Source organism: Microcebus murinus, chromosome 19 (assembly GCF_040939455.1).
Source record: "Microcebus murinus isolate Inina chromosome 19, M.murinus_Inina_mat1.0, whole genome shotgun sequence".
In the NCBI taxonomy this organism is placed as follows: Eukaryota; Metazoa; Chordata; class Mammalia; order Primates; family Cheirogaleidae; genus Microcebus; species Microcebus murinus.
Window position 1 is genome coordinate 52,228,237 of NC_134122.1, and position 24,265 is coordinate 52,252,501.

Sequence of the window (24,265 nt, forward strand, 5' to 3'; positions counted from 1 at the left end):
TATAATTTAAATACGCACAAAGTACAGAAAGTATCGTTAAGAGTGTAGAAACCATAATCTAAGGACAAAGGAAGAAAGAAAACTGCATCCTATCGTGGTAATTGCTATTAAAGTACTGAATACAACACTCACAAGAACCCTGTGAAGTACCATTACCACTTTCATTCTAAGGATGAGGAAAGAAGGCTCAGAAAAGTTAAATGATTTCTGCCTAGCTAGTAACTGGAGGAAATAAGAGATATGAATCCCAAGTTTCTTATCACTTCCAGTCCTGTCATCTCATATTAGAAGGTACCTATTTCTAATACCAGAAAACCTGAAAACAATTCAAATATCCAACAGGACGATATTTAAGCAACCGGTGGCACATTTTCAAGATAAAATGCTACATGTGGACTCTATCAATATAAAAAAACAACAGAAACAAGAACTACAAAATCATTATACTTATGTTTTAAAGAATAAGCCTATCTGAAAATGCTCATGAAGTGGGAGAAAAATGTAGGATATATACATAAACTACAGGGTTTTGTTTTTTATTAAAAAAACTATATACATGACCAGAAGGATATATAAGAAAATGTGAATAGTGGTTAGTGGTTCTCTAGACGGCTAGATTATATATTTATATTTTCTAAGTAGGCAAGTATTTTTAATAAAAATTCTATATAAATGACAACTATGTAAAGATGACAATGATCAGAATTACTGAGCTATAATGCTATATCAAAATAACCCTCAATTTTTGTGCTTACTACACTTCTCCAGGTCCTAAGGAAAGTATAAAAGCTATGTTCTTTTTTTTTGGAGACAGAGTCTCACTTTGTTTCCCAGGCTAAAGTGAGTGCTGTGGCATCAGCCTAGCTCACAGCAACCTCAAACTCCTGGGCTCAAGCAATCCTCCTGCCTCAGCCTCCCAAGTAGCTGGGACTACAGGCATGTGCCACCATGCCTAGCTAAGTCTATATATATATATATATGCTGGCCAATTAATGTCTTTCTATTTATAGTAGAGACAGGGGTCTCACTCTTGCTCAGGCTGGTTTCGAACTCCTGACCTCGAACAATCCGCCCGCCTCAGCCTCCCAGAGTGCTAGGATTACAGGCATGAGCCACCGCGCCTGGCCTAAAAGCTATGCTCATGACATGCTTCTTCTGTCACTCACTGCTGTGTGTTTTTCATTTTAACTTTAATATAGCAGCTTTATAAAGTTAACATAAAAAAGTTAGCTAAAATCTCACATATTTTGTCATTTCATTCTCCTACATGCAAAAGATAGGTGTTAACCTTCCTAACACCATGAAGAGACTGAATTATACAATACTACCAAAATCAAAGACCTAATAAAAAATTCTTTAGGGAAGGAGTAGGGAGAAGGATCTCCTGCAACTATAAATCATTTTTAGGACAAGTGATAATTGTTTAGGGAGGGTCGCTTTCCTGTGTTAGGCTGTATCAATGCAACAAAATACTTCATAAATATAGTTTAAGAGGTTTCTGCATAGCAAATGCTCATGATAAAAAACGTTTTTCAATGGTTTATCTTTCCTTTGGCCTATGTCAAGTCAAGAGGCAACTATATAAGAGGTTCACTAATGCATTAAAAATTGATGACAGTTTTTAAAAATTTAAATAAAATAACAAAGCCCTTTATTTACAAGGCCCTGAATTGCTTTGCTGAAATTCAAATTTTAAACGATAACTTAGGCCGGGCGTGGTGGCTCACGCCTGTAATCCTAGCACTTTGGGAGGCCAAGGCGGGCGGATTGCTCAAGGTCAGGAGTTCGAAACCAGCCTGAGCGAGACCCCATCTCTACTAACAATAGAAAGAAATGAATTGGCCAACTAATATATATATAGAAAAAATTAGCCGGGCATGGTGGCGCATGCCTGCAGTCCCAGCTACTCGGGAGGCTGAGGCAGTAGGATCGCTGAGCCCCGGAGATTGAGGTTGCTGTGAGCCAGGCTGACGCCACGGCACTCACTCTAGCCTGGGCAACAAAGTGAGACTCTGTCTCAAAAAAAAAAAAAAACCATAACTTACCTTTACAAAGAGTTTCTCTAATGGGATCTATTCAGCTATACCAGTGTCTTAACCTTTTTTCCATTATTGCCTTTTTAGACATTTTTAAAGCACCCCCTCCACTGAAATTGTTTTTCCCCATGAAATTTTATTGCCACAGACACACTGTTACCTGTGTGCTTTATGTATATATGTGCTTTATATTAATACATAAAAAGAGTAAGATATTTTCACCCTTTTGGGAGAGAGAGCACTCCTATTGGAAAGGTATAATTTATACCAACAAGACAATACAATCTTAGCTCATCAGTGACAATGAGGGATGAGGGCATGCAGACTTGCCAATTTGTGGGCAATAGTGAATGTGGATTTAAATAATTTCTGTATCCTAATCAATAAAAAGCCACCGATGTTTCCATCCAAAACAGTTTGGGGTTGTGGATGTCACTAGGGTGTGAACCAAACAGTAGAACTTAGGAGACTGAAAATGTTGATTCTATTTGGGAAGAAACCAAAATTAAAAGTCACTTACCATATAAAGGCAGAAGAGAAATTGCACTATTTAAAAAAATAAAATCTATATCAAGTGAATTATAGAATTTACAAAGTCATATTGAACCATATTAGATTCTTAAATCTTTTAATTTTACTAGTAGAAGACCAATTTTAGTTTTTTGGGATTTTGTTTTTGAGGGGAGAAATCCCCTGTAATTATAAATCATTTTTAGGACAAATAATCAATTAGTGCTTTCAAACAATCAAATTTTAGCTAAAGACTCTGAATGAGATAGAAGAGAAAGAAAAGTACCTTTTTCTTTCCTTGGAACTTTTGAGACAGGAGGAGAAAGTAGCAATGGCTCATTTGTTGGTTCAGAAAGGTCTGGTAACATGATGGCCTTGCTAGATCTAGTCCTTGTGTTACGGGATGATTTAGTAAAAGCAGTTGCAGCAAGCAAACTTTCTTCTTGGTAATTTGGTCCTTTGGGTGTCACTTCACCTACGCGTTCTTCTGATACTGAGTTTAATGAACGTTTTTGGCTTTGATTTTCAGTCTGTTTTGTAAGCTTTTTCTTAGAACTCCTCACCATAGCAAGCTCCTCATTTGGCACTAAAACAGATTTTTCTAAAGCTGGTTTTCCGACATCAATATTCTCATTTTTAGCTGGGGTGTTTCTTGTAGATCTCCTTTGGATTCTGAGAGCGTCTCTCTTCTTAGGACTTCTCTCTCCCTTAACAGCCTCAGATCCTACATCTTCAGATGGATTTATTTTCCTTGGTCTACCACGTTTCTTAGGCATGGTAGGTGTATCAAATTCTGGTTGAAGAGTTAACTGGGATGAATCAACTTTACAGTCTTCTATCACATCTGATGGACTAACCTCTCTCTTTCTGACCCTACTCCTGCGTTGAATAGGCAGTTGCTGGTCACTGGGTTTCCCATCTTGTTTATATCTTTTATTTTCAGAAGCATCTAAATTAGCACTTCTCAGTTTTCTGATGGTTCTGCTAGGACTTGCTACTTTACTAACTTTTAGATCATTTATAATATCAATACTTTCCTCATTTTCTACAGATTTTTTAATTCTTTTAGGAGTCTTTTTTGTAACAGACGAGAAGTTAACTTCTTTTGTAAAAGAAGTTTCTTCAGTTGCTGGTTCCAACTGCTGAGATGATTTTAACTTTCTTAATTCCCTACCTGTAGTGATCTGTAATTCTTGTTTCACAGAATTAATACTTTCTAATGTATCTTGATTAATTTCTCTCTTTCTTCTTCCTCTTCTAGGAGTAATAGAATTTGGAGGTATTTGTTGGTTCTGAGATAGTCCTTCAACATCAGAGTAGGTGCTCTCAGAAGCCTCAGAAATTTTTGTTTTCCTAGTTTTCTTCATAACTGATAGCTGCAGCATCTTAGAAGTAGCAACATCTGCTGACTCTTCCTGTTGTGCAGATTTGATATTCAGATTTTGGACACGCTGTCCTCTTGTGCGAGTTCTGGAAGAAACCATGTCATCCACCTGACTGACATTTATAGTCACTGTACTTGTTTCTTGAACAGTTTTAGGTGTAGATTTGACTACCTTGGTGGAACTTAGTACCTTTTGGCTAATTAAAGGTATATTTTCATGAATGGTCTGCTCCATTGTATCTGAAGTAATCTCTTTACTTCTTGTGTCTTTAATTACATCTAATAAATTTTCCGCAATTGCTACTTTAATTGGTTCAGGCACATATGGTAAAGTCTCTACCTTTTGGGACTCTTGGTCACTAGTTATAATAGATGGCAAATTTGCAACATGTCCATGATTATCATTTTCCCCACTCGACACAAGTTTTTCCTCAGTTGCTGTGTTAACTGCTTTAGGTAACACATCAGATGATGCAGATTCACCTGGCTCAACTTCTCCTTCTTCACCTTCCAATATCAAGGTAAAGTTGCTCTGAGCCACAAAAAGTTCCCCATCTACTTCAGCAATGTCACATTCAGCAGAGTCTTTATTTTCAGACAAGTCACAAAACTGTTGCTCAATAGCATCAAGATTATATTGAAGCTTAAGAGTTCCTGAGGGATACAACTCATTAAATGAAAGATTCCTAGCCTCTTCTCCTGAATCTTGAGCTTCAAGCTTTTCAACTCCAATCACCTAAAAATAATTAAAGAGACTGGTTAAAGAATTTTAATATATATTTTAACAAATTACATAGGTTTTTAATGATCATCTCACCCTTGGTGTGTACATTTTTAAACATAAACTACATTTAATATGGCATATACTTATGGGTTTACTTTATAAAATATTCATTTAGGCAATCAGACTTTCTCATTCAGTCAAAATATCTAGACAGAAAAAGATTTTGAGATTATGACTAAAATTAAACTAGAAATTCCACATTTCCCTGGCTAAAAAGACAGTCTTAACAAAATCTTAAAAATTATTATGATGCTAACAGTTGTGAGAAGAATTAAGGACTTATTTTATTCTCACTCAAGAAAAAAATTAACTGGAGAAAAAGAAATAACCCCCATAATGTGTTTTAATGTTAATCCCCAAATTACCTAACTATCCATACTTTTCTAAACAGCATGATCCCCATAAGGTTGAAGAACAATTCACCTACATAAGCTCCCTTGGGCTAGACTCAATCCTCTTCCCTTTGCTGGGGCTGCATAAACCATGAAATTCCTAAGGCTTTCAAGTTCAGTACCTCTCCTGCAAGGGTTTGGTGGAAGAAGGAATGGTCCTTGCATTTACCTTTTGGTAAGGGAAGGGGAGAAAAAGGAGGAGGTAGAAAGTAACAGAGAGATCTCCTGACCAAGAAGGTAGAACATTACCACCCACCTAGACAATGACATTTTCCCACTCCCCAAACATTCAGTGAGATGACAGATTGGAAATAACCTAGAAATGAGGATTCCCACTTACACCATGCCCACAATTTTTATTAGCTTCCCAACTGAAGAAATAGGAAATTTATCCATCTATTTCACAGTGAGAATACTCATTAAGATGAATATGGATAACTATGACATTTTTATGAGTTAAGAAACTTCCCAAATTCTACACAATCAGATTTCTACAAATAATTACAAGAGTTGGTTTTTCATTTTAAATTCATTTATCATATAAAAGCTATTTGATGGAATTTCTAAAATAAGTCACATTAAGTACCCAAAAAATTAAATAAATCCTTTCTAGAGTATACAGAAATTCAACACCAGGCGGTTCAATATCTTTCTCCCATGAGGATGCATGGGGGAAAAGTCCTGTTTAACTGTATCCACAAATTTAATATATAGTCTGAAGAGTCTAAATGTTATACTTGTCTCTGAAGTGATCATTATCTGTTTTCATATGACTAAAAAAACCCTTTCATTTGAATCAGATTATCAACAAAAATTAAATAGTTAAAATTGTGGCTTTCCTCACACAGCCTTTTGGCTTTCGTGAAAACTAATTTCTTTCCTTTTCTTTTTTGAGATGGGGATATTGTTATGTTGCCCAGCCTGGTCTCAAACTCTGGGCTGAAGCAATCTTCCTGCCTCCACCTCCCAAGTAGCTGGGACTAAAGGTGCATGTGATGACACCTGTCATGAATCCCATTTCTTAAAGGATGTGTTCTTTTACATTCCAGAAAATATTTATATGCTTATTTTTTGAATCTAGATTTTTATAGAGGTTTTTATATAACAGTCAAATAACACATCAGCTTTGAACTATTGTCTTGACTAAACCAAAACTAAAGACTGACAAAGAAGTAAAAAATTAATTTTTTTACATGAATTTCTTGAGTATCAGGAGGACTGTCAGAAATTGGAGCCTTTTCTTCTGGTAAGTCAACACTTTCTTTTAGTACATCCACTTCTATTTCATGATCTTCTTTTAAGTTCAATGCTATTTCCTGGTCAAGCCTATGTTCAGAGATAACAGGACCTTCAGAGACAGTGAGCCCAGAGCTTCCACTACCACCAAGGACATCAGCCATAGCTGAAAGAAAAATGAGAGTTGTCTTTTACATTTTAAACCAAAAAATAGATCTATATACAATTAAGGAAGCAAACAGGAAGGAAAAGGGCTACACTGCATTTGAGAATATTATCTTAATAAACTGTCATGTTGCCAAAATGTCTTAAAGGGAAAAAGCCTGTGAAGATTTACATACTAATCCTCTTTTCTTCAGTGCCCTTTCAGTTTAGACAATATATACTTGTTTTTCGCAAATGTAAAACACAGAAGATAAATTTTACATTTAAAAATGACAACATTGGTTTTTCTCAGTTGGGATATAATTCCTGCCCTTGTTATCACTTACATGATAACAAACTGCTTTTAAGGAAGTTTTGTTCATCTGAAAATTTCATTTACCTAGTGACTATCAGACAACCATTATAGAATTACATGAGGGCCACGCAATCCGGGATTTAATTTTATGAAAAAGAATGGCTATCTCTCTTCTGGAAGAAAGCATCGAAATGGGTACAAATGTACCCTATTACTTAAAAAAAAAAAACACCCCAAAAACAACAAAAAAACACTTCTTTTTCTTCCTCTTTGCCAATGTTTTATATGTCATTTAGCAATCACATTTGGGTTTAGAGTTTGTGAATGACACAAAATACTTCAAGGGGGGAAAAGATGACTAATAATCAAAAATCCTTTAGTATTGACAAAAATTAATTTTAAAAGGTTAAAATAAACCCCCAAACCATGAAAAAATATTTTCACACTTTTAACAGATAATGGGGCTATTATCCCTAACATGCAAACATGAATTAAGATGAAAAATGTTTTCCATCTGTCAGTTTGGCAAAGAGGAATGGGAAAACAGGTACTTTACCTTCTATTCATCAGTAATGAAAGTATGTATACAACCTTTATTGGGGAAGACAATAAAATATTAAAAATCTGTGCATACTTTTTGACCCAGCAAGCTCATGTTGCTATCCAACAGAAATACTGACACAGAATGAACAAAGACACAAGACTATTCACTGCAGAAATGAAATAGCAAAACAAACAAAAATGGTGATGAGTCCCTATGTTCACCATTAAGCAATTAGGTAAGCATACCACAGAATATCCATACTATGCAATACTATTAGAGCCATTAAAAAGAGAAGGATCAATCTATATTACTAACATGGAAAAATACCTTAAATATATTAAGGAAAGAAAGTTGCTTTTTTGATAATAAATGTACTAACAATGGAATGGTAATTATTTATGATAATAGCTAGCATTTATTAAACTTTAAGTGCCAAGCACTACTCTAAATACTTTACATGTAACTGGCTTAATCCTGACAACTCTATGAAATGATACTATTAATATTCCTATTTAAAACTATCAAACCTGGGCGAGGTGACTCACGCTGTAATCCTAGCACTCTAGGAGGCCGAAGCAGGTAGATCGCTCAAGGTCAGAAGTTCGAAACCAGCCTGAGCAAGAGCGAGACCCCGTCTCTACTAAAAATATAAAGAAATGAATTGGCCGACTAAAAGTATATACAAAAAATTAGCCGGTCATGGTGGCGCGTGCCTGTAGTCCCAGCTACTTGGGAGGCTGAGGCAGAAGGATTGCTTGAGTCCAGGACTTTGAGGTTGCTGTGAGCTAGGCAGGCTGACGCCACAGCACTCTAGCCAGGGCAACAGAGTGAGACTCTGTCTCAAAAATCAAAAAACAAACAAAAAAAAACTTATCAACATTTTACAGACAAAAAATAGATATACAGTTCATAGTCCTATAGTAAGTGCAGAATTGTATTATAGACACTTTAGCCACCAAATTATCTCCTTTGACTCTTACAGTGGAAGCCTTAGAATTGTTTTTGTGGACATATTTTTCTTTGTAACATGAAAGAAGGACAGAGTAAATGATCAGTACAGCCAGACTGCATACCAGATATCTACATGGGCAACTTTCATTTTTATTCTGTGTTATTCACAGATGAGGGAAAATATGCACAGAAAAAAAATCCAGGAAAAAGATACTTTAAATTATTAATTATGGATCCCTAAAATGGGTAACCAGGTTTTTACTTTACATGTTAGACAATTCTCTCTGGATTATCTTATAATAAGCATATATTACACTGCTAATAAGGGAGAAAAAACTGCTCAAGCTTCCTCTAAGCCCTATTCATAATGTGACTGGCAGAAAGACAGAACTGCTGAGAGCATGGGCTCTAGAGTCAGGTTACTATGTCATAGTGTAGTGTTGTGAGGATTAAATGAGTTAATATATGTGAAATGCACAGACGAGTTTGGGACATAGACATTCAAGGCTGCCCCTAAACCCAATTATAAGCTCACTGAGGAAAATGTATCTTCCTCATCTCTGTATAGCCAGGGTCTAAGAAATAGCACTCAAAAAAAAAAAAAAAAAGTTCATCAGATAAAAAAAATTAAATGAATTCCATATATTTATTAATTTCTCTGGAGTAAATTCAGTCATTTGTGATTATTTTCTAACAAAAAGCCAACATTGCTTGGCTTTAAGTTATCACAAACACAGAATAAAAATGAAAGTTGCCCATATAGATATCTGAGTCTAGGAAGATCAAATAGTAGGTATGCAGTCTGGCTGTAGACTGGTAATTTACTATGTTCTTCTTTCATGTTACAAAGACAAATATGTCCACAAAAACCATTCTAAGACTTCCACTAAAAGAGCCACAGAATGCCTTATAAGCAATCCACTGTTTTGATATCTGATACATCACAGAATGCTTTTATGCCAGGAAAGCTGATCAAAGAGGAAGTATTGAGGGGGAAAAAAAACCTGAATAGATTTTTTTCTAAGAACAGAATACTTTTTACTCAGAACACTAAAATGAAATAATTCTAAAGTCAAAATAATACATACATTTATTGTTATCTGCTTTAATTGTAGAGGTGTAGGTTTCAACAGGTATTAATCCTTCATCCAAAACTGGTACCTTGGACTTTAGGGTGAGAATTTTCCTTTAGAAATAGAAATATATACTTTAGTGTATAAGAAGATCTCATCTGCTTTAATCTGCTTTAGTCCTACTGCCTTACCTATTTGTCATTTTGTTGATGAAAACTGAGGGTCAGAGAAACAATATCATCCAAGCTCATTTTGAACAAAATAAATTTACAAGCGAATTTAGAAACAAATAATGTGGTACTTGTTTTTCCTATTCTCTTTTACTTTTTTAGCAAGTGACATGGCCTTCAAGTACAAATGAAATGATAATCTGTGACCATATTCTTCAAATAAGTCCATCAAGCATTACAGAACATTTCCTATGTACTCAGCAGAAGGAGGTTCAATATTTTAATGCTAACTGGAAAGAGTATGACGAATGACTCAGAATGGGAAACCAATGGGACCTGTGTTAATTTATGTTATGAAAATAAATTCTGGAATATGCTGACAGTGGTCCTTTACTATTCTGAGCTAGCCTTTCCCCAAAACCCAACTAAAGCATGCTGATTTTAAAATAGGATAGATAATATTATAAAGTTAATTCAAAGAAAAGCAGGTAATTGGAATATACACACATTTATTTATAGATTTTTCTAAGACTTATCTCTGTCATAATATTTATATAAGGGTAATAGAACCAATGATAAATCTCCACAAAATATCAAATAAACTTACATTTAAAAAGGAACTAGTTTGCCAAGATAGTGAATATTGACCTAGATTCTCACTGGTTACCACAAAGTTTCTTCTCATGTGATTGCTGCAATTACCCATTGAACCCAGTGTAATAAATAACATTAATTTTCATTAAAATTCAAAAAACACTAGAATAAGGCCGGGCGTGGTGGCTCACGCCTGTAATCCTAGCACTTTGGGAGGCCGGGGCGGGCGGATTGCTCAAGGTCAGGAGTTCGAAACCAGCCTGAGCGAGACCTCGTCTCTACCAAAAATAGAAATAAATTAATTGACCAACTAAAAATATATATACAAAAAATTAGCCGGGCATGGTGGTGCATGCCTGTAGTCCCAGCTACTCAGGAGGCTGAGGCAGAAGGATCGCTGAGCCCCGGAGATTGAGGTTGCTGTGAGCCAGGCTGATGCCACGGCACTCACTCTAGCCTGGGCAACAAAGTGAGACTCTGTCTCAAAAAAAAAAACAAAAAAACCAAAAAAACAAAAAAACAAAAAAAAACACACTAGAATAAGAAAACAATTGGTAATCCTTTCATATTAGTTTCTCCCACTTCTTCCATGAAGGCCTGGCAAAAATTCCAGCTAATCTAGATTTCTCTTCTTAGAAGTGAAGCATGTGATTGATTTCAAGAGGTGACTATTATATAGACACTGAATTCTGTGGGGGGTTTGTGAAGTCACTTTCATTATTTATAAAGTAATGAACCACTCACAATGTCTTAAATTGTTTTATGTGGATTAATTTCACTAAATTACCCTTACAACTTGATAATTGAAGCTGTCACTTTTTGTCTTCTACAACAGTGCTACTCAAAGTGCTTATATGCAAATCTGTGTCCAGTGTTGAAACGAGACAAGGAACTTTTTTGCCAGAAGGTCAATTACTTCACACTTCACTCATCTTACAGATTAGCTCAGCTGATCTTCACTAAAGGAAGCAGTACACTGATTTATATTCCAATGAAAGCTGCTTATCTTGTTGCAGACCATAAACTGTTTGAAGCAGCTACCACTCTACTAGACAATGCTTTGAATAGCAATGCCCTACATAATCTAGTGTATTGCTTTTCCTGGTACAAAGTGTTCATGAGATTATTTGGGAGCATAATACTTCAATTAGTCACTAAAAAAGAAATACAAACTTAGCTAGAGTCTTGTATCGAATAAATGGTAGGGCATAAAATTGTCTCTGAGTCATCTTCCTTATGTTCTACTTTATCCTATAGGAGTCCTGTGCCTGACATACTGAAACCACTGAAAAGGAGAGGGCATGGAGGAATGCATAGCTGTGAGTGACACTTTTGCTCTTTAACAAAAACAGAATCACCAAGGAATGTTAAAAGAGTTCTGCTTTCACTTCATCATGTCTTTGTACATACCAGAAATGTCTAGTAGCACTGTAAGATTTCATGCTAACTACCAAATATCACAATTGTACAACTAAACTTCTTTTAAAACAGACATTACCAAAATGGAAACGTCAAAGATTTAAATAAGATCTAATATGCATAGAATATTTTACTGTTGGCTCACACTTTTATTAAGCTTCAAAAGTGTCTGAATCTTACTCCATAAACTTACCCTTCATGGGTAGATGGTTTGCAAGCAGAAGCTTCAAGTCCTTGAATAGGGCTTAAGTGATTTAGTTCTGAAAATGCATCCTCTGCCACTAAGAGATCCTTTGTCTCTGCATCTTCTAAAGTGCCTATAAATCATACAGATAAGAATATTATTTATGCTAAATGTTTGGCAATTACTAGTGGTCTTGGACTATTATTTTTTAAAGTTGTTGAGTCTGGTTTTCTGTTCTTTTAGTTTTACTCCCGTGTTACCAGACTGCCAGTACTTCAATCTTCTAATTCTCTGAGCCTAAATCAAGAGCTCCCCTCAACCTCCCACTTCTCAAGTTTGGCTTAACAGGCACTTAAACATGCAAGTGTTTTACATATATTAACTCACTTAATGCTCAATATCCAAACAGGTCCATGAGAAAACTGAAGCATAAGCATACATTGCTGTCACAAAGTTTGCTACTTAGTAAGTAGCTAAGCTAGGATTCAAATTTAGCCTGTTTCACACTAGAGTTCATGTTATATTCCCCCTCACAGAAACAATAAAGATTACTACTTGAGACTGCCTAATACTGTAAGAATAACCAATGAAGACAGTATTACGAACATTCTCAAATATTATCATTTAAATATTTAAACAGAACATGGCACATCAAAAGAGCAATGTAAATTTCTAGACATATGCTAATTAGGAGTGTCTTAAAGTTCTTAGAACAATTAATAATTCTTATGTTTACTAAATAAAGATACCATAGTACAAACTTCACTGGACTCACATCTTACGATAACTTCGTTCACCCTAGGCAGAAAATATTTTCCAAAAGAAACTGCTTATGACACAGATTTTTATTTAAGTATGTGATTTTACAGGTTTAAAGTTAGGAGTTACTTTAAATAAACTGGTTAGAATTGTGTCAGGTATAAGAAACATAAAAATAAGCTTGGTTTTCTGATTGACCAATTCTAGGCCAAGTCTCTCCTCTTCCTGGTGTTCCTCTGGCCCCTCCTATGTCTCCTAGCATGGCATTAACCAAACTGCACCATTCATTACAAATGCTTGTTTGTCAACATTGTCCACTACGCGCTACATGACATGTGGGCAGTTATGATGTCTACTTTACTGACTGACTGATCTTCAACACCTAGCATACATATAGGGGGAGCTACCTGGAGCACATACATTAGGTACTCAAAAAAATATTTTGGTAAGTAAATGAATATAAAGACAATAAATTCATGGGTCTTTTGGACATTTATTTGGATTGTCCAGTGATTATTTTAGAGGTAGGGATGGAGAATAGAATGAAATTTCTCATTTCTGAGAATTCTAGAAAGTTGGGGTGGCTGAATAAAAATTGCAGTAACAATCTAGTCTATTAAGTTAATATGGTTATTTCTCATAGCTATGAGAAGGCATTTCAAGTCAGCCTATATAGCATCTTATGTTTCCTTCCTTTTATATTACTGTTGTTTTCCAAATTTCATGGCCAAATAAAAAGTAATACACATAAGCTCTCTTCCTATCAAATCTTATACCTACTTATGAAACAATATAAGCTATACTTGTAAGCTGAAAGAATAGATTTGTGCATTATGTCTAGGACCTAGTACACCGTGAGCATATAATAATTTAATCCTGATATTTTTCTCATGGTGGAAAAAAATTCTATTACAAATTTTATTAAGGAATATCAATAGCAATCGTGACTATGTGGAAATGAGTTCTTACCCATTTGTTTCTCCAGGTTTGAAGGAGTTACTTTTGACTCAAACATATCTTTCTCACTGTCCTTTTCAGTTTGTTCAGTTAAATTCATAATTTGTTCAGAGGAAGAGCTTGTTGGCTTAGAGGCCATGAAAACACTATTTTCAAAGTCTTCTGGTGATGGTGCATCCTGATACTCTAAAGTAGTTTCATCTGATCTGGCTGAAGTATTGCTGTTTTCTTTGCTCATGTCCAGTGTGTCCAAACTTTGTGAGGGTGTATCCTGTGACCTCACTTCCATTTCTTGATGGTCCTTTTCAGGGCTATTCAGGGAAAAAGATGTGGTCTTATCTTTGCTCTTCAGCCATTCAGTTTCTATTGCAACTTCACATTTTTGAAAAGGTGTAGTAACAAATACTTTTGTTTTGTTATCTTCTGCAGTCTGTAATATAAGATTTTGAAAAAAAAAATTAACCAGTAAATATCAATCTAGTTCAAAAGCTACCCATCCCAATCATACCCACCCTTTCAATGCTCTGTATTTCTCCAAACTCTCTTCTTAATCAAAATTCACTTATTCCAAATCTGTTCTCTTCAGATACATAATTAAAAGTTAATGATTCCCTAATTGGTAATATATCAGAATTTTCAGAAGACTAAAACATAGCACAGGCTAGTCACCAAATGGGTTCCTATTAACCTACAGTGGAGCTCTGAAGATACACCCTCCTACATAGACAACCAGTTAGAAACTTAATAAGAGAAGCAACACAATATAAGGCAAACAAACAAGAAAACACAGACTCAGAATTAAGAGGTCTGGATTCTAGTCCCCTTTCTGCTACCAAATAGTTGACTGTAGGCAACTTATTGGTGCTTCAGAGCCCTTTTTTCTTTTTAACCTGTAAAATGGTGAGTTTCATTTAGCCAGTGCCCTAATGTTTCTTTCAGGACTTATCTTTCATGACTATCTGCATGATTGCGTATAAATATCCATGGTGATATTGTTTAGTCTTTTCTCCCAATTATTAGCAAACTTACCCCAGCAGTCCACTTTGTGTTCATGTCTTCTTCCATGAATGAAATTCTAGTTTCTTTAAGTCGTAAAGGAGGAGTAAGAGACCTTCCAGGTGATAAAGAGGGTGACGCTAAAGGTGTTGTTCGAAGACCAGACCTTAGGATAGACTGAGGTGTGAACTCAGCAAATCCAGAAGAAGTAACTGACATAGCCAAAGTTTTAGCTTTCTATGACAAAGAACAAAGAGAATCACACCATTAGTGTCTGTTAGAGGCAATTCGATAAAGTACAGAGGGGGGTCAGTGGAGTCACAATAGTGGTTTTATTCTCACCTCCAATAAACACATGAATAGAAGTTTTTATTCCAGATTACTGAAAACATAAAATTCTACCAGAGCTTTCTATATGAAAGGCTACAAAACATAAAATTGTATTTATAATTTATCTAAAGGCCTTGGTTATTTCCAATTTAAATTCAGCTAAAAAATGGTCAATTAGTAAGATAAATTATTTAATGCTTATAAAATTTCAGTTAGATAAAAGAGATAATATGTGAGGAGCAGAATGTAGATTAACTAATTATAGGAAGCTAATCTAAATTAACAATAAGACTGACTTTAGTATTTTTAGAAAAAAATAAAATTTCATCACTTGAATCCAGTAATAACCAAATTACTTATTAGAATCCTCTTAAGATTTAGTATAATAAAAATAATTTGAAAATAGCATGTAAATCATTTAGAAATAATTCTTTCACGTGTCCTCTAAAGGCCTAGTAACAGATTATTGAATCCCATTAGATTATTGACTTCTATTAGACATATTACAAGATTACACTGATATTTTTTCTAGACTATTTTGGCAGCATTTATTCCTCAATTTCATTTCATATGAAGCTAGTTGTAGAGAATTCAAAATGTGATTGTTTTTTCATAGATTAAAAAAAAGAAATACTGAAGTTTGATGAACTTAATCTTGTCAACCTTTCAACCCCCTTTATTAACTATTTTAGGAATAATATTTATTGGGGTTTCTTTTATTCAAATTGGAAAATAAGAATTCCCTGGCTTCACTATAAATGCCAGAGAACCCAGAAAGAAAAAATCTAAGTTTAAGAAAAAAATGAAGAAAACTTCTGGGTCCAATCAAGACTATTGGACAAGGAGCTAGGGGAATAACAAGTATTAATAAAAACACTTTGAGATGGTAGGACAGGCATGGTGGCTTATGCCTATAATCCCAGCACTTTGGGAGGCTGAGCTAGGAGGATCGCTTGAGGCCAGGAGTTCAAGACCACCCTGTACAACATAGCAAGACCCCCATATCTACAAAAACAAACACCATAAATACATACGTGACTGACTGAATGAATGAACGAGAAGATATAAGATCACTACCAGTCAACACAAGTTTAATTTTGTGGTTTCTCAGCAAATAACTTACAGGGGAGTGGGAGAGAAAAGGCAATTTAAAGGCAGATAAACTAACAGTAGGAAGGAGTAACAATTTATAGTTTCATAATAGGAGTCAGAAAATTTAAATAAAAATAAACCTAAGAACTAAAAAGCATTTGACAGAAGGAAGAAATAACAGCATAATGGTATCAGCAGTGGAGCTTATGTAAAAATAAAATAAAAACAAACCCAAGAACTTGAAACCATTTTACAGAGGACAAAGACCTATTTATAATTATTATACAGAGGCTTGTACTACATCAAAGATAGTAATGTGATTGTTAACTTTAACCAGGAAAGAGTAAATTTAATCCATCATGAAAATATAGTAATCATTCAGGAGTATCTATAAAAAGTAAAAAAAAAAAAAAGTTTAAAGCTGTTGATTAGTGAGAGAGATGAGTTATAAATAACTTATTTTCTCCTTGCCATTTGAAAAATAAGTCCCTAGCTTAATTACAAATGCTTGAGATGCAATACTAACCTTAACTACAAGAGGAGTTTCAAGTAAATGTAATTCTGAAGTCCTGGAGGAATTCTGACGTGATCCTTTTAATTGTGAACTTACAGGCAATGAACTGGATTCTAGACACAAAGGAGATCTCGTCGGGGGGAGTTGCTGAATAAATCCGAAACACTGAGAAGGCTGAGGGACAGGATGAACAACCAAATTCAGCAGTCTGTAACCAGAATACACATATGAATAGAAAAATCCTGGTAACTTATTATTGAGTTATACTACAAAATAAAAGAATTTAGTATCCCGTTTAGTTATTCTATTCAGACTTCTACATTCACTGGTAAATGTGATATGACCACATGAAAATATAAATTTAGTCAAGTATATTAATGTAATCCAAACTTCCATTAGTGCAAAAAGTCAGACATTAATTCGCAGCAAAAAATTAGAAATTGCAGATAATAGATTTAAAGGAGCTCTAGTCATCTTGACTCTCTTTTACCAATATTTATAGAGTCCTCACTATGTGCCACACATTTATTTTCAAATGAAGATGCTAATGATTTAAAAATACTAAAGAAAACATGGCAAGCTTCCCTAGGAATCCATTTACTAAAATTCACTTTCATCAACACATAAAATATCCTTTTACCTCCATGTGATATACATAATGAATATTGGCTTATTTGACCTTTATGGTTCTGATTGCAACAACGATCAGACTGACAAAAAAATTTATTATTTTTTTTTCAACTTAATCCATTGACAAAATAGAATCTCAAGATTCTACTAAGTGGTTTTCCATAATGTCCTGGTCCCAGTTCATAGGAAATGATAAACTGACCTCACTAATGACTTGTATTAAGCATGTATAGTCCAAATAATCTTTAAGACTTAATTTACAGATAAATAATGTAAGTGAAATTTTATTGCAATTTCTAGTGGATCATTTGCACAAGTCACTTCTTTCTCTATTTCCTAATAAATAGTCTAAGAATACCTTTTTATTTCTCCCAAATGCCAGTGTGGCTCAGCTGAGAATAACCAGAAAAGTGCAGCATGCTTTGGAGCTCAGAAATAAAAACTTCAGTTGCTGTGCCTTCCTTGTCATTCTATCCCTTGTTCAGTCAAGATTTTTGCTATTAGGGGTGGCAGACCAACACAGATCATAGTTGCTTTAAGACCCAACCTATAACCCAGTGAGGAAATATTTACAGGAAGCATTTTCTTTTCTTTTCTTTATTTTTGTTTTTTTTAAAACAGAGTCTCACTCTGTTGCCCAGGCTACAGTGCTGTGGCATCAGCCTAGCTCACAGTAACCTCAAACTCCGAGGCTCAAGTAACCCTCCTGCCTCAGCCTCCCAAGTAGCTGGAACTCCAGCTAGAATCACCACGCCTGGATAATTTTTTTTTCTTTTCTCTTTTTAGTTGCCCAGCTAATTTCTTTCTGTTTTTAGTAGAGACAGGGTCTCGCTCTTGCTCAGGCTGGTCTCAAACTCCTGACCTCAAGCGATCCTCCTGCCTCGGCCTCCCAGAGTGCTAAGATTACAGGCAGAAGCCACCGGGGCCCAGCCAACAAGCATTTTCTTATGCAGGGTTTTCCCATTTGTTATTCTGTACCAAGCACAGCCTTCAGATTTCCACTAAACCCAGAATAATCAATCAGGCTGCTAGACATTTCTATTTTCTATTCCAATTCTTCCTTTCTTACCTCATTTGAACTCAAATTCTGTACTTATAAACAGTTTGTTCACTTTTATACTGAGCTATCCCATGTGGTATTTTGTTCAATGGCATTGTGTTAATTTATGTCTAAGGTGCCTATTTATGAGTGACTGCTTCTCAAAACCAAGGCCTGTGCAACAAGTGGAACCTACTGAGTCAAACCAAAATTCTTATATTAAAACAAAACTTAATTTAGGATAACTTAATTATACTTAAAAATTTATATTAAGTATCAAAAAATTTTTAAATATATTTTTTGAGAGGAAATGTTATATATTACACTAGGTTTCAGGATTTCCTCCACAACTTTTAGGACCATGATATAAACAAGAAATGCATTTTATATAACACACAAAAACCAAAACATAAATTAGCACTTAACCCTTACCACAGGCGTCCTCAAACTACGGCCTGCGGGCCACATGTGGGTGTTTTTGCCCATTCATTTTTTTACTTCAAAGTAAGACATGTGCAGTGTGCATAAGAATTTGTTCATAGTTTTTTTTTAAATTATAGTCTGGCCCTCAACAGTCTGAGGGACAGTGAACTGGCTCCCTGTTTAAAAAGTTTGAGGACCCCTGCCTTACTATATGCATTACCCACTGATTTATCTATTCTACTCTTTCATTGAAAGATATATTAGTCAGAACCCATTATATTTACTTACTACCCAGTAATGCAATCTAATAATTAAAAAATACAGAATTAGGGAAAGAAATTATACTTATAGAGGATAAATATTCACATCTCAACGGGCTCTCTTCCATCTGAGTTAATACTGGATACAAAAGGTTCTCAGGCTGGGTACAGGGGCTCATACCTGTAATCCTAGCATTTTGGGAGGCCCAAGCAGGAGGATCACTTGAGCCTAGGAGTTCTGAGATCAGCTTAGGCAACACAGTGAGACCCCCATCTCCACAAAAAATTAAAAAAGCAGCTGGGCATGGTGTTGTATGCCTATAGTCCTAGATATTTAGGAGGCTGAGACAGGAGGATTGGTTGAGACCAGGAGTTTGAGGCTGCAGTGATCTACGACAACACCACTGCACTCCAGCTGGGTGACAGAATGAGACACTGTCTCAACACACAAACACAAAGCATTCTCATGATACTTCTTTAGGTCCTGAGGCCATTACTGAAAGGTCTTTAAACTTTTATTACTGCTCCTCAGCTAAACCTCAAATCTATCAAAGTACAAAAGGACCAAGAAAAAGAGACTTGTAGAAAAAATTAGAACTACTAGTAGGAAAAAAAAGCCTATCAGTAATTATTTTCATTTAAAATATCTTACATTTTTATGAGACTAATTAAAGGGAAACAATCTAAATCTAATCCTCAAAATTGGAAAATCCTTTCAAACTTTGAAAATACGTTCATCATTACACACTTTATAAACACTTTTGGCTTCAATTGTTTATATGAACTTTTCTCAATTATCTTATTCTTTGTATCAAAAAGTCAGATTAATTTTATCCCCATAAAATAATTTTGCCTTTGATAAAACTTAATACAAAATTTGGAATGATCATAGGCCTATTCAGGACAAAGAATCAATACATCAAGAGACACTTTGTTCTTTGCTACTGATACTCTACTGACAATTTCATCTTAGATATAATACTATTTTTCTAACAGCATAGGTAAGATGTAATAGTATTACTGCATCTGAAGCTACACAAGACTGAAATTTCAGTAGGCTATGTTGAATAGGAGAAAGCTTTAATATGAGCCAACCAAGATTAATTAGTAATTAATTATAAAAACAATCTTCAGAGATCAACTAATAAGAAGACAATGTTAAAGTTGTTAATGGTTTATTTAGCTCATGGTTTTAATAAAACAAACTTTGCTCCTTTTTCACTGAGCATTCTGAAATGATTAAGCAGAAACTTTAAGTATCCTATCGGCTGATGTAAAATTTCCTAAAATTACTATATTGCTCAAATTATAATAAAAAGCATTAAAATATTCATTTAAGAATTTAAAATAGTATCTGTAAAACTTTAAAGATAATTAAAAATTATAGTTGTAATTATCATCTAACACTGTGTCATTAAGAATAATAAGCTCTTACCTAGAAATTTTTTGTGATGTTTTTGAAACTGGTGTTCCAAAAAATGCCTCAGGTAGTCCTGGATCTGGGAGTGAATATATTATACGAGATGGCTCTTCTATTTTAGGACTACAAAGAAAATAAAAATTTGATTTTGATTATGTATCCATCACAAGGAGCACTGGATTAGATGGGAGAGGAAGGGGTTTTCATTTTTTACTTTGTATATTTCTGCATTATTTACAAATAACAACATGTGTCACTTTTAAATGTAAAGATAAAAAGACATTCTACTTACAAGAAACATAGCCGACATAAAAAGAGTTTTTCCCCAGCCTGGGCAAAAGCGAGACCCTGTCTATATAAAAATTTAAAAAGCTAGCCAGGTGTCATGGTGTACACCTATAGTCCCAGCTATTTTGGAGGCTGAGGCAGGAGGATCGCTTGAGCCCAGGAGGTTGAGGTTTCAGTGAGCTATGATTGTGCCATTGGACTCTAACTGGGGTGACAGAGCAAGACCCTGCCTCCAAAAAAAAAAAAAAAAGTTTTCCCTTTTTACACACACTAATAAACTAAGGCAATTGTTGATAAATGCTGCTGATCTCCAAGGAAAATTACTATGTAGAATGACCAGAAAAGGTGTAAGAAAAACATACCTATTATAAAGTGAGATGCTATTGTTAGGCTCATTGTTTGCCCAAACTTCTCCAATTTTAGATAATACATTATAGATGAAAGCAGATCTTGATAATACAGTTCCTCTTACAGCTTGCTTTGGAACTGCAGATAATGGTTTGGGTCTAGAAACTGTAAAATGAAGAATGTAGGATTTAATTCCATTTCTAACAAACAGGATATTAATAAAACAATATGAAAGAAATGATTAGAAAACAGATCATATAGTATTAAAATTATATTTAGCTTAACTACAATACACAGAAATATAACAATTTAGGCTTTTAGGAAATGAAACACAGCACAACTGTGACAAATCTGAGTACAGGCATGCCTCGTTTTATTGGGCTTTGCTTTATTGTGTTTTTTGTTTGTTTGACAAATTGAAGGTCTGTGGCAACCCTGCACTGAGCAAGTCTGTCAGCATTATCTTTCCAATAGCATGTGCTCACTCTACCTCTGTGTCACATTTCAGTAATTTTCACAGTATTTCATACTTTTTCATTATTATTATATCTGTTATGGTGATCTGTGATGTTACTATTGTAATTGTTCTGATCACAAACCATGCCCATATAAGATGCAAACTTAATTGATAAATGTGTATTTTTTAACTACACCCCGACTGGCTGTTCTGCCATCCCCCTGCCTTCTCCTCAGGCTTCCCTATTAACCTGAGTCAAAGCAATATTGAAGTAAGGCCAATTAATAATCGTACAATGGCATTTAAGTGTTCAAGTAGAAGGAAGACTTGTACATCTCACTTTAAATCAAAAGCTAGAAATGATTAAGCTTAGTGAGGAAGGCATATCAAAAATCAAGATAGGCCAAAAGCTAGACGGTTAGCCAGGTTGTAAATGCAAAGGAAAAGATCCTGAAGGAAATGAAAAGTGCTACTCCAGCGAACATATGAATAATAAGAAAACAGCCTTATTGCTGACACAGAAAAAGTTTGGTGGTCTGAACAGAAGATCAAATTAGCCACAACATTCCCTTAAGGCAAAACCTAATCCAGAGCAAGAACCTAATGATCTTCAATTCTATGAAGGTTGAGAGAGGTGAAGAAGCTGCAGAAGAAAAGTTGGAAGCTAGCCAGAGGTTGGTTCATTAGGTTTAAAGGAAAGTCATGGTCTCCATAACATAAAAGTACCAGGCGAAGGAAACAGCAAGTGCTGATGTAGAAACTGCAGCAAGTTATCCAGAAAGTCTAGCTAAGATGACTGATGAAGGTGCCTACATTAAGCAGCAGATTTTTGATGTAGATCAAATAGCCTTCTATTGGAATAAGATGCCATCTTTCATAGCTAGAGAGGAGAAGTCAATGCCTGGCTTCAAAGGACAGGCTGACTCTCTTATTTGGAGCTAATGCAGTTTGAGGCCAATGCTTATTCGCTATTCTAAAAATCCGAGGGCCCTGACAAATTATGCTAAATTTACTCTGTCTTTCCTCTATCAGTGAAACAACAAAACCTGGATGACAGCACAGCTGTTTAAAACATGGTTTACTGAATATTTTAAGCCCATTGTTGAAACCTACTGCTCAGAAAAAAAGATTTCCTTCAAAATATTACTGCTCATTGACAATGCACCTAGTCACCCAAGAGCTCTGATGGAGATATATAAGGAGATGAATGCTGTTTGCATGCATGCTGACACAACATCCATTCTATAGCCCATGGATCAGGAAATAATTTCAACTTTCAAGTCTTATCATTTAAGAAACACATTTCATAAGGCTATAGCTGTCATACATAGTGATTCCTGTGATGGATCTGGACAAAAGAGATTACCTTCTGGAAAGACATTCTAGATACCATTAAAGAGCATTTGTGAGTCATGGGAGGGGTCAAAATACCAACAGTAACAGAAGTTTGGAATAAGTCACCCTTATGGATGACTGAGGTCTTCAATACTTCAGTGGAGGAAGTAACTGCAGATGTGGTGGAAATAGAAGTGGAGCCTGAAAATGTGACTGAATTGCTGTAAACTTGAACGAATAAGAAGTTGCTACTTACGGATGAACAAAGAAAGTGGTTTTTTGAGATGCAATCTACTCCTGGTGAAGATGTTATGAACATTATTGAAATGACAACAAAGGATTTAGAATATTACATAAATAGCTGATAAAGCAGCAACAGAGTCTGAGAGGACTGACTCCAATTTTGAAAGATGTTGTGCATGCTACAGAGAAATCCTTTATGAAATGAAATGAGTTAACCAATGTGGCGAATTTCACTGTTAATTGCCATGGTTACTACAACCTTCAGTAACAGCAGCCGTCAACAGAGAGGCAAGACCCTCCACCAGCAAGAAGATTATGAATCACTGAAGGCTCAAATGATAATTAGCATTCTTTAGCAATAAAGGATTTTTAAATTAAAGTATGTATTTTTTTAAGACATAAGGGTATGGCCGGGCGTGGTGGCATGCCTGTAATCCTAGCACTCTGGGAGGCTGAGGTGGGTGGATTGTTTAAACTCAGGAATTCAAGACCAGCCTGAGCAAGAGTGAGACTCCATCTCTACTGTAAATAAAAAGAAATTAACCAAAAAACTAAAAATAAAAAAAATTAGCCAGGCATGGTGGTGTATGCTTATAGTCCCAGCTACCCGGGAGGCTGAGGCAGGAGGATCCCTTGAGCCCAAGAGTTTGAGGTTGCTGTGAGCTAGGCTAACACCACGGCACTCTAGTCCAGGCAACAGAGTGAGACTCTGTCTCAAAAAACAAAAAAAAAAAGACTTAAGGATATTGCATACTTAATAGACTACAGTATAGTATAAACAACTTTTATATGCACTGGGACAGTAAAAAATCAGAAGACTTGCTTTATTGTGATATTCACTTCATTGTGCTGGTCTGGAACTGAACTCACAAGGGATCCCTGAATGTATCAGCAAAAGTGAGCTAAATTTAAGATAATGGTAGTTTCAGAAAAATAATCATTCAGTATCTTTTCTAGTCCAGTAGTTTATGATATCCTTCAATGAAATCTTACCTTCTCGAAAAACTGATGATATTTTAAGATGATAAGGCTTAACTCGTTCAATGGCTAATTTTCGGTGGACTCTAGGAAGGATTTTTCCATATTGGTCTAATATAGAATTTCGAGCCACTGATCTCTCCCGCAAACGAGGATCACGATCATTCTATTGAACATATCATAATTGGTAAAAATTTAATTTTCAAAATATTAGGTGCTATATATATTTACCATTTAAGATAAAATTATAAATATTCAAAAATATCTCCCTCATATCTACATATCCATTTTTCCAAACCAAGGACTACATCCACACAACTAATTGCCTTATCAATCTTTACCCATCAATGAATTCCAAATCTCTGCTACCAAGCCTTAATTCTTTACAGCTATTAAAAACAATGGTTATCATTTATTAAGCATCCACATGTGTTAGGCAACATGCTACTTTACATACAC

The 24,265-nt window shown here is 35.1% G+C and overlaps 1 protein-coding gene across 1 annotated transcript in view; it reads right to left on the bottom strand.

Moving 5' to 3' along the window:
* AHCTF1 (AT-hook containing transcription factor 1) overlaps positions 1-24,265 on the bottom strand; it is an 88,638-nt gene that overhangs the window by 6,868 nt on the left and 57,505 nt on the right. Inside the window, exons 24-33 of the mRNA XM_012751183.2 lie at positions 23,822-23,972; positions 20,808-20,958; positions 20,173-20,280; positions 16,398-16,593; positions 14,483-14,686; positions 13,466-13,883; positions 11,747-11,870; positions 9,386-9,483; positions 6,300-6,508; positions 2,833-4,666 (exon numbers count right to left, since the gene is read on the bottom strand). Of these exons, the coding sequence (XP_012606637.2) occupies positions 2,833-4,666; positions 6,300-6,508; positions 9,386-9,483; positions 11,747-11,870; positions 13,466-13,883; positions 14,483-14,686; positions 16,398-16,593; positions 20,173-20,280; positions 20,808-20,958; positions 23,822-23,972 (3,493 nt within the window). The remainder of the gene's footprint in view (positions 1-2,832; positions 4,667-6,299; positions 6,509-9,385; positions 9,484-11,746; positions 11,871-13,465; positions 13,884-14,482; positions 14,687-16,397; positions 16,594-20,172; positions 20,281-20,807; positions 20,959-23,821; positions 23,973-24,265) is intronic.